The 20213-nt window shown below is 33.1% G+C and overlaps 1 protein-coding gene across 4 annotated transcripts in view; it reads right to left on the bottom strand.

Moving 5' to 3' along the window:
- Positions 1–166: 166 nt before the first annotated feature.
- Trappc13 (trafficking protein particle complex subunit 13) overlaps positions 167–20213 on the bottom strand; it is a 40916-nt gene continuing 20869 nt past the window's right edge. The window contains exons 7-14 of one of the 4 annotated variants that reach the window (XM_026390821.2): positions 13522–13594; positions 12242–12286; positions 8718–8735; positions 6728–6861; positions 4647–4845; positions 3394–3494; positions 1056–1206; positions 167–932 (exon numbers count right to left, since the gene is read on the bottom strand). In XM_026390821.2, the coding sequence (XP_026246606.1) occupies positions 825–932; positions 1056–1206; positions 3394–3494; positions 4647–4845; positions 6728–6861; positions 8718–8735; positions 12242–12286; positions 13522–13594 (829 nt within the window). In that variant the 3' untranslated portion in view covers positions 167–824. The remainder of the gene's footprint in view (positions 933–1055; positions 1207–3393; positions 3495–4646; positions 4846–6727; positions 6862–8717; positions 8736–12241; positions 12287–13521; positions 13595–20213) is intronic. The other 3 variants (XM_026390822.2, XM_026390823.2, XM_026390824.2) reach the window with 3 other exon arrangements.

Here is a 20213-nt window from a genome sequence, read left to right as displayed (position 1 = left end):
GGACTCCTTTAAATATGTGTAATGAAAACAGTTCATTTTTCAATGGGAAAAATCTTCAATGGGAAAAATCTAGGAGTTTGTAGCTTAGAATTAGGTCATTATTAGGCATTTTAGTGAAAAGTTAAATCAACAACCAACTAAGAAATAAATGAATTTTGATCTGCTGTTCAGTATCTGAAAGTTAGATTTATTTTTATGTATACACAAACACAACACATACCAATACAATGATTTTGAGAATAACTAGAAAAGTTCATACTGTGTTAACAAATTATCAGGTTACGGGGGACTACCCCATTTGTTTTAAACAATCCTTTCTGTATTGTGAGAATTCTAAAATTCAAAGAAACAACTTTATCTTCCAGATTGAGATCAGCAAACTGTCACCCACAGGTCAAATCCAGTAAGCTGCCTTTTTTCATAAATACCACTGTGCTTTTTTTTTTTTTTTTTGCCTACAGCTGCTCTTGCACTATATTTGGTATTTTGCCCTTTTTATTAAAAAAGTTTGCTGACTACTGTTCTAGGTACTTGCTAAGGACAAATGGCCTCAAATATAGAACTTTTGTAGAACAAAGTCCAAAGGTCACCTAAAATGAAGCAAAGTATAGAAAACATAAAAATGTCCACTTAAGAATATAACTCACAAGATAAAATTGATTCTTCTCAAAACAAATATTTAATATTTGAACTTTTACAGGAAAGAAAAACAATATATACTTATTTTTTGCTACTGATTTGAACATTTCACAAAGGTGAAAAAAATACAGAAAGCAGTTCTGCGAAAACAAATGAAAAAAAAAATATAACACTGGGAATTTCCTTTAGCTTTCCACTTTAACGGCTGAAGATACCACACAGACTTGTGCGATGTCATCATATTCATATGTTCTCTTTAAGAATGTGTCTGTTATTCTTAAGCCGGAAACACTCTATTGAGAGAAAGATGAAGGCCTCAGTTTTTAATCACTGATAATTATTAGAGAAAATATGGCTATAATAAATGACTATAAATTAGCCCCCATATACTTGAAATCATTGAAAAGAGAACATACTTGTAGTCCCTGTACCGAAGACAGCAGAGTAAGGGCAAGGCAGAGAGAAGAACTTGGATGTAGCTTTCCAAGCTGTCTTCCTGAAATACCACACCAATGGATAGAACTGGTATTACACATTTCCAAAACCAGATCCATCGTTCTTTCACTGCTGGGGGAATCAGAAAAACAGGAATAAATCTTGTTCATTTCACATGGAGATATTAGTATTTCTCCTTTATTTATTTATTTTTCCTTTTTAGTAAATTTGCTTTCTGAATATGCAGGAGAACAAAACAAAGAGAAATGAAAAGCTATTTATCATTTTTATATTAAGAGAGTCAGGAAAATGAAAGGAGATGGCATATTCTGAGGCTTAAAATGGCTTTAACCTAATCTGCCTCTGGAAATCAGTTTTCTGGTTCTATTGTTGAACACTGGTTCCCTAGTGCTAATTTGTTAATGACTGCCATTTCTCTGGGAAACTTCTGTGCCTCGTGTTGTTTCACTGTACTCTTATTATTTCTATTACAGGAAAGAAAATGAGAAACAGAGTCTGGTCTAGTGCTTTTGAAAACCGATCTGTTCCTTTAGCATGCATACAACTTAGAAAAATGACAAGATTCATAAGAAGTAAATACTATTCATGCTTGCTTATGGTTTTATTTACTATGAAAAGACTTGTCACTAGGTCATCTAGCTAAAGTATGACAAAAAGCTCACAATGAAAGACAGTCTTCTATACCATCATTCATGGCTGCTTTCAATTCTTACCCCTTCCCATAGTTGGATCCATATTTTAAAATACTTATTTAAATTTTAGTTTATTCATTTTTTAGACATATTGACTTGATGACATTAACTTTTATAGTCTCAATTCCCTAACATTTTAAATACTATATGCCAGAAACTAGGTTCGATGTACTACATAAATTTCCTCATTAAATTCCATAAGCACCCAGTAAGGTTTGTACATACTGTATGTATGTTCTCTGTGTGTATTGTGTGTATGTGGGGGAGGGGATCATATTTTTATAGATGAGGCAGCTGAAGATCTAAGTGCCTTTAGAAAACTTATTTGAATCATGAGCAGTTAAAGTGAAGGTCAAAAAATAAATTAACTTTCAAACTTTTACACTGCCAGTTATAAACTGATTTGCTTACACCTTGAAAAAACAAAAAAATTCCCTAACATACCTGTTGAACACAGTTATTTACCTTGGGTGCCTTGCTATTTACTGAGCTCTTATGATGTGGCAGAAACTGCATTTATAAAGTGGGTAAGACAGCTTTTCTTAACTCACAAATCATTAAGGGAGAAACTAAGTTATTTGTAAGGGTTCCTAAAAAACTAAAGTAGAATTTACAATGGCAGAGAACCATGATTAACTATGCTTGGGAAAATCTAGGTAACTTCATAGAGGAAATAAGTATTTCTGAATTTAATCCGTAACATATTCTTTTCTCATTCTTATTTCACATATTTGTTGAATATATGAATATTTTCCATTTTACTAATAGCAAAAGGCTGGAACAGATATGGAATTAAAGGATTATATATTCAAACTATAGAGGACGGGATTCAGCATTTGCAATACTATCAAATTACCCCAACAAATCAGACACATCAAATAGTAATATGAGTACTTGCAAAAGTGAAAGGATTGGGATTTAAATTATTATTATTATTTTCACTTCAAAGCCCTGTGTTCTTTGCCTCTCAATAGCTACATTTTCTTCTCTCTTTATTATCAAAACTGTTTTCCAACCTATGATTATCCCTTATATTATATTCATAACCAAGTTTTGGTTTCTTAATACTAAAGATATAGCTCAAGTGTATGCTTCAGAAAACCCTACCTTAATATTTTATATCTGTAAAATTCCATGAGAACCCATAGTTCATGCTTTAGTAATCTGAAGTGTGAAGAAAATTTAAACAGTGAAAAGAACATAGACTTTGAAGTCAAATACATCTGGTTTCAAACCCTGGTCCCATCTATTCTAACTCTGAATTTGAAAAATTCAACCTCTGAGTTGGCTTTCTTTTCTGTGCACAAAGAGTATGTTAGGGATTTTTTTTTTTTTTTGGCAAGGTGTAAATGTAAACAATTAATATCCACCCACCTAGTGTACGATGAATGAATGAAAAATACAGGAAATGCATAATACAATAGGATCTCAAAGATATGTAATATACTGCTAAAAGATGAAGATCTTCACAGTATTTGACACAAACATCAGAAAGTCTACATGTCAAGAGGAAACTTAAAAAGGAGACTGAATATTTAAGAGATCAAAAATTTTCTTTTAGATAGGGGAGAAGGAAAGGACACCCAACTACAAACATTGGCATTACCTGCAGTTAGTTATTTTACAGGTAATATGAAAAGGTTCTTCTAGGTTTACAGTATCTGGGATTGCCTCCAAAGACAACCGAACATCTCCGTAACCTGGAGCCTTAACAGAACAAGCAACACAGTTAAAATATATCTATTACAAAGCTTTTCAATTTTCACAAAGGTATCATACTAGCACATCTACTCCACAGAGGTTGGGACTCTAAGCTGATGTTCAGAGAAAACACTTCTAATTCATTCTATTGTTCCCTTACTTTAACTTCTTTTGGTGCTGTGGAACAGCTCTGCAGAACTGGACTGTTCTTGTCATAATTAATCCAGGTTCATCAGAGTTAAGATGAATCATACAGGTAAATAATCAGTAAAGAAATTTCAGGACACGTGACTTCAAAGGAATGTTTTTCAATGTTTATGTAGTTTCAGCCTACATAACTCTAAATAGGCAAGGTTACCACCTGAAAAAAATAAACTTTGAAATAAGCCAGGTAAAAAATCACATCTTTTCCCAAAACACCTGAGCAAGAAAGGGGTATAAAAACATCAAGGCTTGAAACATGTGATGTCAAGATGGAAACTAATTGCTACAGCTTAAAATAGGCTCAGTGACCATAATCATCATTTAAAAAATTATTGCCTCAAACGGTGAAATAAAAGTAAATTTTAGGTAATGTCAGATTAGGAAATAGCATAAAGGAAGGCTCCTGTGGCAAATTCTCACTAGCAAAAAAAAAAAAAAAATTACCAGACTGGTAACTATCTGTATTCTTGTATAGAACTTAGATAAAACATCCAACCAACGCTTACAAGATGACTTTAATGTGATTCACCTGAGTTTCTGATGCCTCAGATTTTTAACATCTTAAAAAAGAAGTATAGACTAAATAGGTATATGCAGAAAGCGCAAGAATTTCAGGACATTACAAAAAAAATAATAATAATGTCAAAAACAAATGGTGAGCATGAACTACCAAAGGAAGGAACAATTGATAAGCAGTCATTTTAATGTTTGGTAAAGTTAAAAAAAAAAAAAAGGTGATGTGTTAAAGGTGAATTAACACACACATATCACTCATCTCCATACTAGTTTTCTCCTTAAAAATAAATTAAACTATTAGTCTTTTCTTTAGTAATATTAGTACCTCTTATAGTACTCTGACTTGAAGTGATAGACCTAAGTAAACTTAAATTGTTCTAACTTCTTGTTGCCCCTGCCTCTCCCCAAAACCCCCACTGAAGTTATTTCCAGACTCACCATTCTCTGAAGTTGGCTGGTTTGTAATCTTCCCCTTTCACCAAGGTTTGTTTTCCATACAATATCCAATTTTCCAATTACTGTAACTCCCTTAATGATACCCGCTTTTTCTGCAAACTCCTTCTTGGGCTTTAGGCAGTATAAGTACTGGCGTGTATCCATTGGCTGCAAATATGCTCTCGACCCAAATGTTGATACACTGAGAGGGGTAGAGATAAAGATGGAGAAAATTCTGTAACATCTTTTAAAAGAAAAGCCATGGCTGTGATTGTTCTTTTCATTTATGATAGGAACTGGATGATTTACCACTCAAAGATTTAGAATAGAAGAGGTCAGTGGTTTCAACACAAAAAGTATACATACATTTATTTTACTTTAATATTTTTAAATCAACATGGAAAATCTTGAGATTGTTTACAATGAAATGAATATATTACCTAAAATACTGGCCAGGTGAAGTGGCGCATACCTATAATCCTAGTGGCTCAGGAGGCTGAGGCAGGAGGATGGCAAGTTTAAAGCCAGCCTCAGCAATTTAGCAAGGCCCTAGGCAACTCAGTGAGATCCTGCCTCTAAATAAAACACAAAATAGGGCTGGGGATGTGGCTCAGTGGTTGAATGCCCCTGAGTTCAATGCTGAGTACCAAAATAAAACAACAACAAAAAACCTGGACATGTATCAACTGACTGAAAAAAAAAATGCAATAGAATTAAGAATATCCCTTTTTTCTAAAATTATCAAAGAAAATAGTTTAGAAACTTTCCCCTCCCTCCTCTTGATGGGATTGAACCCAGGGTTTTGCACATGTTAGACAAGCACTCTACCACGGAGCTATTTCCACAGCCCTGAGTCCTAAGTCATACTACCTCCCCATTTTTTTGGTACCAGGGATTAAACCAAGAATGCTTTGCCTCTGAGCTGCAGTCCCAGCCTTTTTCATTTTGAGCCATGGTAAACTGGCCTTGAACTTGTGATTCTCCTGCATTAGCTTCCCAAGTTGCTAGGATTATAGGTGTGCACCACTGTATCTGGCTGAGACATACCATTCTAAACTAGGTAATCATTTTCAAAATGAATTAAAAGATCTGGAAAAGATTGGGAAAATTACTGTTTTCCTCAGGCAAAGGAGGCTATGAATTTTTCTATGTGTAACCACCACAACTGTATAAAGAAAACTTCTCATTAGGAAAATCACATATTTTCCCCACCTAAAAACTCCTTGTCTGCATTAATATCAATCCTACATTTCTTTCTTTCTCTTCTACATTAGCTGTAGAAGGATATATGTATTTCTTTTTCACAAAATAATTAAAATCATTTATTACTATATCCACCTTATTATGTTCAGAGTGTTTTCTTTTTCAAACTCATAATCACACTAATTTTTGCTTTCTAACTACTTCTCCACCATTCCTTCCCATGTATTAGTTTTATGACTTGCAGGATAACAATGACAGGTTTCAGGATTACCTTGTTGAATTATGAGAATTAAAAAGTGCTCTGAACAAAAATGCAAAAGGACTAGGATCTTTATTTTTATGTGGAGGGAGGGATGAATAGATACAGCATAGGATATTTTTAGGAAAGTCAAATTGTTTTTTATAATACAGTAGTGGTAGACACATGCCATTATATATTTGCCAAAACCAGTATCATGTATAGTACATGGAATGAATTCTTATGTAAACTATGGACTTTAGTTACTACTAGGTATCTGTACTGGTCCACATTACTTATATTAATGTGTCACAGGGAGAGCCCTGCACAGTGATTTATGTCTGTAGATATGGCTATTTAAAAATGCTGCAGCAGGAGGATGGCTTAAGTCCAGAGATACGAGGCCAGAATGAGCAAGATCCTGTTTCTTAAATAAATAGAAAAGAAAAGGGCAGGGTGGGTGGGAAGTGAGAGGTGTGTGTGAGACAGTATGTGTGAACTCTCCTATTAATTATTTTCGTGTACCTAAAAAACTCCAAGAATAAAGTGTATTAATTATTTAAAAAACAATTCAAGAGTAATAGATGTTAAAAAAGCATGAATCTTTCAAGACAAGAATGAACATTTCATAATTCATATTTACCATTCTCCAGCTTGGTTGACAGAATTTAATTCTGTTACATTATACATTATAGATGGCTCCAATGAAACTTTCTCCATAAACATGGGTGAGGTTGTAATATTCTGAATCTGAGCTTCAAGAAATACTTCATCAGTCTGAGGATATGAAAGAAAATATCCACCAAAATGTGATGCTATTTAAAATATTTACCAACAAAAATATCTTATGTATATGAAGAAAATATAAACCATAAATGTGATTAGTTCATGCCTGCAAATTAAAGTTATCATAATTAATACAAGAAACCTTCATCTTAACATAATTAACAGGGGCGAAGTCAAGTGTTAGTCAACTGATACCTTGTCAAACAATGGATATGGGATAATTAGGAAATATTTTGTATTACCATCCAAAAATATTTATTTAACTGGAATTTCATTCACAAAAATTCTCAATCTGCTAATAAGATATTTAAATGTTAAAATGAATGTTAGTATGATGAATATGACTATAAGATAACTAGGCTTCATTATAATATTCTAGCATAATATAATATCAATTATATTACATCAGTTTAGATAGTCTAGTGACCACTATTACAAGGAATAATCCATTTTATAATATTATAGGACTTAACTTTATAAAATTAAGAAATTTGTAGGTGGTCATTAGTGATTTCTTAATTCATTAAAAATGTATATTTAGGGAAAAAAAAAAGGAAAGAAATATGTGAATTATGCCGAATAATCTTAGAGCTTTTAAATCTGGCAAAAGTATTTTATAGACTTAGTGACAGATTTGAATACTGATGTTATTCAGGAATATTGCAGTCAATAGGCAATTTAAATACTTAATTTTACACATATTTTAATTCCCTAATTTATGGAAAAATGCTTACTTTTATACCATTTGGTTATTTTTCTCTGTAATTGAAAAATAAGAGACTAATTTGGTTTAACTTTGAAACAGACTAATATGATAAATTATATACTAAGGGTAGTCAAGAATTATTTTTTCAAAAATTTAATAATAATATGTATACACACACAGAAAAATAACATGTGAATTCTGACCAAAATAATTTCGCACTTCTGAGGTTTTTTTTTAACACTAAAGCCAGGAAAATGGAAATCATTTGCAAAAATATCATGATGAAGTTATAAATAAAACAAATTCTTTAGTCTGTGGGAATTATGCTCAAATAAAAATAAAAATACAATGATTTATCAAAACAATGCACCACTTAAGGGCATTATCTGTTACTTTTTGTAAAAAAAAAATTAAATATATCCCATAAATCCATTGCTTTTTAAAAATAACCACAGACCCATATTTCAATTTAAAAAATGCAATTTTTGCATGAATTTAGGAAGAGTTTAGGTAAAATTAAAGAAAAACAAGCAGCATAATGGAAAATCAAGTTAGTTTGAACAGTTAGTATAAAGTAATTTGACATTTGAAAAATTAAGAATAAAGTGCTAAGGCTATTGATGTTACTACATATAGAATGTGATATAAGCAAATGCTGCTTATTATAAATAGAAAATTGAAAAAATTATTTTATCCAACTTGGAAAAATTTACTTTTCTTCTGCTTAAAGGCCATTTTTACCTGACCCAGACTTAAAACTAAAAACACAGTACATCAGAAAATGAATTTCAATTGTAGAGTCTACTTAAAGGATTGAAGAATAGTAAGGTATTCTAATGTATTGAAAATCCCAGAATTATTTTAAACAAGATTAACATGCTTTTAAAAAAATAATAAAACCTAAACAAGAAACATTAAAAATGCCAATGTTTCAATATAACAATTTAACCTCTTATATTTTCCTGCAAAATAAGACAATTGATATAAAAAGTACATTCAAAATACATGTCTTTCTGAAATGCATGGGTGTTGTTCACAACTAACTGTTTTTCCACTATGTTTTGTAAAGAGGGATTAATTAGGCAGAGTCAAAAGGTGGTGAGTAAGAAAAGCATAAGTTTATAATAAAAAATCAAATTACCACAGAACTGAGGTCACTCTAATGGAAAAATAAAAAAGAAAAATTAGAGTTAAATGTTAAAGAAAAAGAATAACTTTAAAATAAAATGCATCTTTGCATTTTTTAACTTACTAAACAAGACAGCATTAGTAAACAAGAAAGTAAACAGGAAGCAACATAAATATGACAAACTTCTAAAAAGATGAAACTGCTAAGGTTACATGACAATGGAATAGAGAAGAACACTATGACTCAATATTAAACAGAAGCAAATATCGTTAAGGGCACATTTGGGGGCAGAGAGGTACATCCCCATGCTTTTCTAGTTCTATAAATTCTTTACATACTTTTAATGTAATTTTTAGTAGACACTTAGGATGAGTAAATACTGAACTCTGTATTCAGCATAGATTTACAATGTACAGCTTCTCCTGAATTTATCTAATAATGGAATCCTTCTTAAAATAAATATCTTGGGTGATTAGAGCCTAATGAATCACATTTCAGGAAATGATGGCAGCTTACACCACTCCAGACAATTGAGAGTTTGTTCTCCTCTTGCTTACAGATTTCAGTCTTTTAAAAATCTGTATTTTTAAGCTACTTATTCATCAAATGTCATGTCCCTTCATTAAATGTGTAGCCAGCAATCATTCTTCATCTACCTCTATGTTCCCAGAGCATAAGCATACTTCATGAATGGGGTGGGGTATGTGGGAGAGGCATTTATATTGTAAACATGTCGGTGTCCTCCATGAGATGCAAGTTCTCTGAGAATTGGGAAGATGTTCAGTTTGTATTTTTTTCTCTTTTGTTCCTAGTATGGGGCTCCTTGTAACCAGCAGGTGACCAAATGTTTAAATCCTAGCTTTTAATCTCACCAATATTCTTTCAAGGTTTTCCTATCTTAGAGACTACAACAAAATTTTTCATATGACTTGTTTTCCTTTAGGTGATTCACATATTAGCATTATCAGAAACAGCTTTAAAAGAATGCTTGATACATTCAATGTATCAAGCTAATAATAGTCAATGCACAAAGACTAGAGCACAGAGTAATAAGCATCACCTATTGATAATGGTATGGTTTACTAACTCCAAAGTCAGGGTCAGCAGAATCTGCCTCATTCTATTGACTGAACAGTATTTGTTTTCCTAACAAGTAATACTGAAAATTTTAAGAGACCCTAAATGATATTTATTCATTCTTGGTTGTTAAAAAAATATCTATTTTCAAAAGTTCAAAATTTCACTAAATATTTTTTAGCTTAAGTTTGTTGGCAAAACTAAAAGATTATGCATATATATATATATATATATATATATATAAACTGAAAAAGGCAGCAAATAAATTACTGTGATTATCAAAACAGCATAGATTAAGAGAATGTAAGTTAATGAAAAAACATTACTCGGTGTAGTAAAATATGGATTGTTTTCCTTCATGGGGAGCATTCACTTCTATAATATTTACACAATAACTAGCTATTGGAAAAATTACTTGCAAATCACTGAATATTAGTGTCAAAAGACTACTTGACAGGGCTGGGGATATAGCTCAGCAGAGTGCTTGCCTCACATGCACAAGGCTCTGGGTTTAATCCCCAATACCTCACACATACACAAAGACTACTAGGCAAATATTTTAAAGTAAAACATTAAAAATTTTTTTTATACTTGTAGATGGACAGCATGCGTTTATTTTATTTATTTTTGTATGTGGTGCTAAGATCGAACCCAGTGCCTCACACATACCAGGCAAGTGCTCTGCCACTGAGTCACAGCCTCACCCCATGTAAAACATTTATAACAAAGAAAACCTAAAATATGTTTAATATGTTCTCCTAGTAGCCAATCAAAAAAAATACCTCTTACTACCCCATTTGTTTTTTAAATTTTCTAACATATCTATTCTAGCAAATCCCTCATACTATGAAAACTTTTCCAGCAAAATGATAGACTATTTAAAATTCACCAAACTGAATAGCTATGCTCAATAGTATGCTACTGATAACAAAAACAAAACAAAACAAAACAAAACATGGAATAAATATGTCATATCCCAATTTACTAATCTCCAAAGAGAAATGTTAACTGGTAATCACCTTGATGAGGTTGAATCTTTTCCATTAAATACATACCCTCTTTACCATGTACTTAACATCCTATGTCCACTGGTAACTGCTTGGAATCCCTTCACTGCTTTGACATATGTCTGTTCCCAACAACCATTTCTTCCAGACTTTAGTTCCCCTTTTCTTCCATAAAGCTTCTTTTCAGACTATTCCAAGTTCTCAACCCAAGTGCTTGTAGCACATGTTTATACAATTCTCATTTTAGATTTACTATGTACTATTCTAGGAAGATTGGTTATTATATGTACTTTTCTTCTTCTTCTTTTCTCCTAATAGGCCTTTGCAGCAGGTTAGGGTCCTTAACTTTGACAGGAAAGCAATTGAAACGCTATATTGAGTAATTCAAATGCTGTATTGAGTAAAATCTCCAGTGCTTCTGGTAAAAATACATATCAAACTTAACATGACTGCAAATGTCTGATCATCATCTGGTTTTAAAGTAATTAATAGACATAATCTGCATTTTAAACTACTGTATTTAGATATATATATTTATCTTTTTCTTTTTGGTACTGGGGATTGAACCCAGGGGTATTTTATCACTGAGCTACATCTCCAGCCCTTTTTATTTTGAGACAAAGTCTACCTAAGTTGCTTAGAACCTAAGTTGCTGGGCTGGCTTCAAACTAGGGATCCTCCTGTTTTCTGAGTTACTAAGAATATGTGTTTTTGCCACCAGACCCTGGCTGGATATTTTTGAATTTATCACTGATAAATTCAGTGAGGTAAAAGGGCTGTCAAGAGACTTTTGTACAGCTCTAGAAGCTACAGTAGAATTCCTTGGGGGAAAATCCACACAATAAATCCTTTCACATATGGCAAAGTCTATTTTCTCTCTTTTGTTAGGCTACAACTTAGATTATTTTCTATTCTAAGTGTTAACTACTTTCTCTATTTTTGCCAAACTCAGTTCTCCCAAGGAGCTTTTCAAGCCATTCAGCAGACTCAGCAACCCAACTCTGGCTGACACACTGACTTTCCAGGGAAGAATTTAATGTGCTGTGTTTTACTTGTCAATATTTTCCCACAGAAATATTAAATCTAGATCTACTATTTCAATTTTTGTAATGTCCAGAACCACACTATTAAGTATTCTACAGATTGTTAGCATTTTTAAGCAATAGCAATACCATTAAATGGAATTTTATAGCAGTTACTTAATGAAGGGGTGAAGGTCTTACAGAATTAATTATGAGATTAGAAATCAAGAAACATTGCTTACATGCAGGCTGAAACAGCAGATTAAGAGACCTATCATTGAAATTTAAATTTTAATTGAAATTTATGCTCATTTTTCACAAATAATTTAGTCTTATCAACAATTTAATGTAAAAAGAAATGCAATAACTTCATGTTTCCAATGTTATTTTAATGATTAATTTGAAATCCCATTAGGTGTCCAACACTTACCTCTGCATTGTAAAATTTGGTTTTCACATCCAATGGTTTGAGAACCTGGTTACATAAAGCATATTAATTAGGAAATTCTTATCATTTGAGTATTTTTGTTTGTTTTAAATTACAGAGTTTACACTTGTCAAAGCCATTTCCCATCTGAATTGTTAAAAGACTTCTTAGTAGGTAAGCAATATTCTTGGGAAAAAAAAAATCCCCAATGTATTTTTTTGAAAGGTTACCATTATTTCTTGACTGATAATGATATGGCTGTTTACTTCAAAACATTTTGTTAAATCAAAAATATATTTTAGGGCTGAGGTTGTGGTTCAGCAGTAGGGTGCTCGGCTAGCACATGTGAGGCCCTGGGTTTGAACTTCAGCACCACATAACAATTAATAAAATAAAGGTATTCAAAAAAATAATAAATTGCTTTAAAAAACATATCTTAAGGGCTGGGATTTTGGCTTAGTGGCAGAGCGCTTGCCTCTCACATGTGAGGCATAAAAATAAATAAATAAAAAATATTGTGTCCATCTACAACTAAAAAAAAGTAAAAAAACCGATTTTATGTACTGTACATTTTAATATTATATATAACAAAAACTATAAAAAAGCAATTGAAACTTTTAATTTTCTTTTAAAAGGCATGCAAGTTACTAATGCAGTAAAACAATGACAAAATAGTTTTTCTAGCAATAGTATTTTTTCTTGCAATTATACAGGAATAAAAAAATACAAACCATCATATCTACACCTGCACTTAAATATCTATTATTGATATTTTCATTTCACCATCCGCACATATGTGTTAAACTGTAGTTTTTATCTATTTTTGGAGGTCGTTGAAAGTTTTGTCTTAATACAATACTGTACTTAAAATTCCAGTGATTCATGAACCCCTTGAAGGAAGGTTGATCCACTCACCTCAAGTGAATAATCTCTCATTTAAATATTCCTTTAGAAATCTAACACTACTCACACTCATCGCATGTGGACTTGACTCTTAACTTATCCCTCTTTTAGATTCTTCTGTGTTTTTCCAAGACATGAAAACAAACTATTTTTCTTTGGAAAAAATCTCTTTCATTATAATAACACTACACTGGCAATACTAATTTCTCTGCCTTTATTCAACTTAATTTGGTCTGACTTCAGATTAGTAGTAACACAACAAACCCAAGAAGTGGAATATTTATTTGAAGCTTATTTTCTCTCCAGATAAGTAGAATTACTACACTTCTAGGAAGATAAAAAGTACCTAAAAAGTAATTTATCATTGTCAAACTCAATACCTGAAATTTGAAGAACTTTCTAAAGTACATTTTTTCTCCACCCTGAGTTGTATAACTCACAGCACACACCAGGCTGAAAAAAAAAATGTTTTAATGGTATAGAAAATTTTATCTTATTTCTTAATAGTAAATCTAACACACCTCAATTCTACTTTACAAATATGAAAAACATTTATATCTATGGTGTGAAACTGTAGCCAAATGAAATTAGAGCAGGAAAATAAAAAAGTTCTAGCAGATGTGGATATAAATATATGAGCAACAAAGCTCTGATTAGTAAAGGGAAACAGCATTTTTGGAGTAGGAAGTCAAACACTTTTTTTTGGAAATGTGAAATATATTCTAAAACAAATCTCAGAATAGTCCTACACTTGAAAGTAAAAGATTAAATTCATATAAACTAGAAACAAAAGAATTTTCAAAGAAATTTTAGGATAGACATTTTAACATAAATGGTTTTAAATGAAATAAATAAAAAATGCTAAAACAAACACGATAAATAGAGGGAGGGAAGAATAGAAATTTACCGTATTAGACAATGGGGAATGAAGGGAAGGAAGGGGAGATGGGAATAGGAAAGGACAGCAAAATGAACTGGACATAATTTTCTTATGTTCACATATGAATACAGGACCTGTGTAGCCCCACATCATGTACAACCACAAGAATGGGAAGTTACACTCCATGTATGTATGTCAAAATACACTCCACTGTGAGTTGTGTAACTCACAGAACATATCAGGCTGAAAAAAATTTTTTTTTTAGTGGAGTAGAAAAGTTTCTCATGTATATATAAATGAACAAATGAAAACAACCAAACAAAAACTACTAAAACAATGAAAGAAGGGACAACAACTTGGGATAAAATATTTATAAAAATATATGAAGATGATTAGAATGTTAATACACAAAGGGTTGTTTTAAGTGAATAAGCAAAACATTATCTCACTCAGAATATGAGAAAAGGCACACAGATATATTGGCTAACAAAAATTTTAAAATTTTTAAAATGTAAAAATAGTTAAACAAAACAATGATATATATTTTTTAACTATCACGATTTAGCAAGAATTCTTTATAAGTGATATCAGGTCTGGTGAGGGTTTATAGAAATTGAATCTTGGAGGAGGAAGACACGCCAGGCGCCCAGCCAGACCGGAGGAGGAAGTCTGGCCCCACCCCGAGGGCTAGTTGGAGAAAGCCCATCAACCCTCAAAACCCATCAAAGGGGGTGTAGCCACCAGCACGGTTCTGTGGCTGATCCAGGTACCCGGTTTCCAACTCCCCCACCTTTAGCTGCGATAACTCAAAATATTTCCCACAAGCTTTTGGGGGTTGTAGCTATCAACGCAAAACAACAACTGTACAGGCATCTGGTTTCTACCTCAGAGACTAGAGTAGGGAAGATACAGGTGGAAGCTCATTTCCTTTCACACTGGCTATGCCCACCACCCTGAATACAGAGGCTCAAGCTAGGAATAGACAACGCCACCTACTGGAAGCAAGGAAAACAGTGTTCTGAGAGACTTTTTTTTCCTCTTTCTTTCTCTCTTCTCTCTCTTCCACAACTTCAGCATATGTGAAACCAAGAACTGTGCATGAACAACCGAATTACCAAAGTAATATAATATAGAGGAATTGCATATACCCCACCTTCCCCACATTTTTTTTCTTTATTTCTATCTTACTTCCCTTTTCCTTCTCTTATTTCTCTTTTCTTCCTTGTTATTTTTTTTTCTTTTTTTTTAAATTCGTATTCCCTCTATCCCACTTTCAATCTCCTAACTTTTGCTATCTATACATAGGGTAACTATCCAAATAGATAGGAGGTTGAGTCTATACATTCTTCCGTAAATTACCAGTCTAGTGGTTAGAGTTCTCCAAAGGTGCTAAGTTAGTTTAACCTCATACCCTCACTCCTTTCCCTCTAAGTATAACATCCTTCGTCTGAAATTAAGTTTTCTATATGCCACCAGATATGGTACGCCTTTAATGAAACTAATGAATATATTCTTAAGTAATAATTAAAACCAATATCTATAGTCTTAGAATCTAACTATGAATGTATTAATAATGAAAACTTGTGCTTAGATAATGTACTGTTGATATTGGGATCTGTTAACATTGTCTTTCTCTGCAAAAGAGGGATTTTGGAGCCATCCAAGAACAATACAAATATATAAGGGGAAAAACATTAGCACAACAGTTTCACAAAGCTAGAAAGAATCATGAGCAGTATGAAAAGACAAGGAAAGAAAGAACCACAAACAATACAGGTCAATTCAACATTAGATGAGGTAATATCTGCAGCTGATGGTTTGTCAGACAAAGAGTTCAGGATATACATGCTTCAGATGATCTGGAGTCTCAAGGAAGACATTATACATCAAATTCAGACAATGAAAAACCACTTTGACAATGAATTACATAAACAAATCCAAGAAGCAAAAGATCAACTCTATAGGGAGATAGAGGATATAAAAAACAAATAAACAGAAATCCTGGAAATGCAGGAAACAATAAACCAAATTAAAAACTCAAATGAGAGTATTACCAGCAGAGTACAACACTTAGAAGACAGCACTTCAGACAACGAAGACAAAGTTTTTCAACTTGAAAAGAACATAGACAGCTCAGCGAGAATGTTAAGAAATCATGAGCAGAACATCCAAGAATTATGGGATAACATCAAGAAACCAAACCTAAGAGTTATTGGGATACAAGAGGGTATAGAGGTCCAAACCAAGGGAATGAGCAATCTATTCAATGAAATAATACTAGAAAACTTCCCAGACTTAAAGAATGAAAAAGAAATCCAAATACTAGAAGCCTACAGGACACTGAATGTACAAAATCATAAGAGATCCACACCAAGACACATAATAATGAAGATGCCCAACATACAGAATAAGGAGAGAATCTTAAAAGCCACAAGAGAGAGGAAGCAGATTACATTTAGGGGTAAACCAATCAGGATAACTGCTGATCTTTCAACACAGACTCTGACAGCTAGAAGATCCTGGAACAACATATTTCAAATGCTGAAAGAAAAAGGGTTCCAACCAAAAATCGTGTATCCAGCGAAATTAAGCTTCAGGATTGAAGATGAAATAAACATCTTCCACGATAAACAAAAGTTAAAAAAATTTGCAGCTAGAAAACCAGCTCTTCAAAACATCCTTGGCAAAACATTACAGGAAGAGGAAATGAAAAATAACAATGAAAATCAACAGTGGGAGGTCGTACAGTAAAGGAAAAACTAAGCATAGAGGAAAAACAAATCATGTTAAGTATCATACATAACCAAATATGGCTGGAAACACAAACCATATCTCAATAGTAACCCTAAATGTTAATGGCTTAAATGCACCAATCAAAAGACATAGGCTAGTAGAATGGATTAAAAAAAAAGATCCAACAATATGCTGCCTACAGGAGACTCATCTGACAGGAAAAGACATACACAGACTGAAGGTGAAAGGTTGGGAAAAATGATATCACTCATACGGACCCCGGAAGCAAGCAGGGGTGTCCATACTTGTATAAAATAAAATAGACTTCAAGCCAAAGTTAATTAAAAGGGATAAACAAGGACACTACATACTGCTCAAGGAAACCATACACCAACAAGACTTGACGATCATTAAAATATATGCCCCAAACAATGGTGCAGCTACGTTCATCAAACAAACTCTTCTCAAGTTCAAGAGTCCAACAGACCACAACACAATAATCATGGGAGATTTTAACACACCTCTCTCACTAATGGACAGATCTTCCAAACAAAAGTTGAATAAAGAAACTACAGTGCTCAATAATACAATCAATAATTTAGACTTAATTGATATATACAGAATATACCACCCAACATCAAGCGGATACACTTTCTTCTCAGCAGCACATGGACCCTTCTCAAAAATAGACCATATAGGCTGGGGATGTGGCTCAGGCAGTGGCGCGCTCGCCTGGCATGCGTGCGGCCCGGGTTCGATCCTCAGCACCACATACCAACAAAGATGTTGTGTCTGCCAAAAACTAAGGAATAAATATCAAAATTCTCTCTCTCTCTCTCCCCCTCCCTCTCTCCTTTAAAAAAAAAATAGACCATATATTATGTCACAAGGCAAATCTTAGCAATTATAAAGGAGTTGAGATACTACCATGCATTTTATCTGATCATAATGGAATGAAATTGGAAATCAATAATAAATTGAGAAAGGAAAAATCCTACATCACATGGAGATTAAACAATATGCTACTGAATGAACAAAGGGTTACAGAAGACATTAAAGAGGAAATTAAAAAATTCTTAGAGGTAAACGAAAACTCAGACACAACATATCGAAATCTTTGGGACACTATGAAAGCAGAACTAAGAGGAAAATTCATTTCATGGAGTTCATTCCTTAAACGAAAGAAAAGCCAACAAATAAATGACCTCACACTACACCTCGAAGCCTTAGAAAAAGAAGAACAAATCAGCAGCAAATACAGTAGAAGGCAAGAAATAATTAAAATTAGAGCTGAAATCAATGAAATCGAAACAAAAGAAACAATCGAAAAAATTGAGAAAACTAAAAGTTGGTTCTTTGAAAAAATAAATAAGATTGATAGACCAGTAGCCACGCTAACAAAGAGAAGAAGAGAGAGAACCCAAATTACTAGCAACATCACAACAGACAATTCAGAAATACAGAAGATAATTAGAAATTATTTTGAAACCCTATACTCTAATAAAATAGAAGATAGTGAAGCCATCGATAAATTCCTTAAGACATATGAACTACCCAGATTGAGTTAGGAAGATATAAACAACATAAACAGACCAATATCAAGTGAGGAAATAGAAGAAGCCATCAAAAGACTACCAACCAAGAAAAGCCCAGGACCGGATGGATATACAGCAGAGTTTTACAAGAACTTTAAAGAAGAACTAATACCAATACTCCACAATCTATTTCAGGAGATAGAAAAAGAGGGAGAACTTCCAAATTCATTCTATGAGGCCAATATCACCCTGATTCCCAAACCAGACAAAGACACCTCAAAGAAAGAAAACTACAGACCAATATCCCTAATGAATTTAGATGCAAAAATCCTCAATAAAATTATGGCAAATCGTATACAAAAACATATCAAAAAGATCATGCACCATGATCAAGTAGGATTCATGCCTGGGATGCAAGGCTGGTTCAATATACGGAAATCAATAAACGTTATTCACCACATCAATAGACTTAAAGATAAGAACCACATGATCATCTCGATAGACACAGAAAAAGCATTCGACAAAGTACAGCATCCCTTTATGTTCAAAACATTAGAAAAACTAGGGATAACAGAACTTACCTCAACATTGTAAAAGCTATATATGCTAAGCCTCAGGCTAGCATCATTCTAAATGGAAAAAAACTGAAGTCATTCCCTCTAAAATCTGGAACAAGGCAGGGATGCCCTCTTTCACCACTTCTATTCAATATAGTTCTCAAAATACTGGCCAGAGCAATTAGAAAGACAAAAGAAATTAAAGGCATTAAGATAGGAAAAGAAGAACTTAAATTATCACTATTTGCGGATGATATGATTTTATACCTAGAAGTCCCAAAAGGGTCTACAAAGAAACTACTAGAGTTAATAAATGAATTCAGCAAAGTGGCAGGATATAAAATCAACACGCATAAATCAAAGGTATTCCTGTATATCAGCGACAAATCTTCTGAACTGGAAATGAGGAAAACCACCCCATTCACAATATCCTCAAAAAAAAATAAAATACTTGGGAATCAACCTAACAAAAGAGGTGAAAGATTTATACAATGAAAACTACAGAACCCTAAAGAGAGAAATAGAAGAAGATCTTAGAAGATGGAAAAATATACCCTGTTGATGGATAGGCAGAACTAACATCATCAAAATGGTGATATTACCAAAAGTTCTCTATAGGTTCAATGCAATGCCAATCAAAATCCCAACGGCATTTCTTGTAGAAATAGATAAAGCAATCATGAAATTCATATGGAAAAATAAAAGACCCAGAATAGCAAAAGCAATTCTAAGCAGGAAGTGTGAATCAGGAGGTGTAGCGATACCAGATTTCAAACTGTACTAAAGAGCAATAGTAACAAAAACAGCATGGTACTGGTACCAAAACAGGCGGGTGGACTAATGGTATAGAATAGAGGACACAGAGACCAATCCACAAAATTACAACCATCTTATATTCGATAAAGGGGCTAAAAGCATGCAATGGAGGAAGGATAGCATCTTCAACAAATGGTGCTGGGAAAACTGGAAATCCATATGCAACAAAATGAAACTGAATCCCCTTCTCTCGCCATGCACAAAAGTTAACTCAAAATGGATCAAGGACCTTGATACCAAATCAGAGACTATGAGCCTGATAGAAGAAAAGGTTGGCTCCCATCTACATATTGTGGGGTCGGGCTCCAAATTCCTTAATAGGACACCCATAGCACAAGAGTTAATAACTAGAATCAACAAATGGGACTTATTTAAACTAAAAAGTTTTTTCTCAGCAAGAGAAACAATAAGAGAGGTAAACAGGGAGCCTACATCATGGGAACAATTGTTTCCTCCTCACACTTCAGATAGAGCCCTAATATCCAGAGTATACAAAGAACTCAAAAAATTAAACAATAAGAAAACAAATAACCCAGTCAACAAATGGGCCA

The sequence above is a fragment of the Urocitellus parryii genome, chromosome 1 (genome assembly GCF_045843805.1).
Source record: "Urocitellus parryii isolate mUroPar1 chromosome 1, mUroPar1.hap1, whole genome shotgun sequence".
Taxonomy (NCBI): domain Eukaryota; kingdom Metazoa; phylum Chordata; class Mammalia; order Rodentia; family Sciuridae; genus Urocitellus; species Urocitellus parryii.
This window is presented reverse-complemented; position numbering and strand designations above follow the sequence as displayed.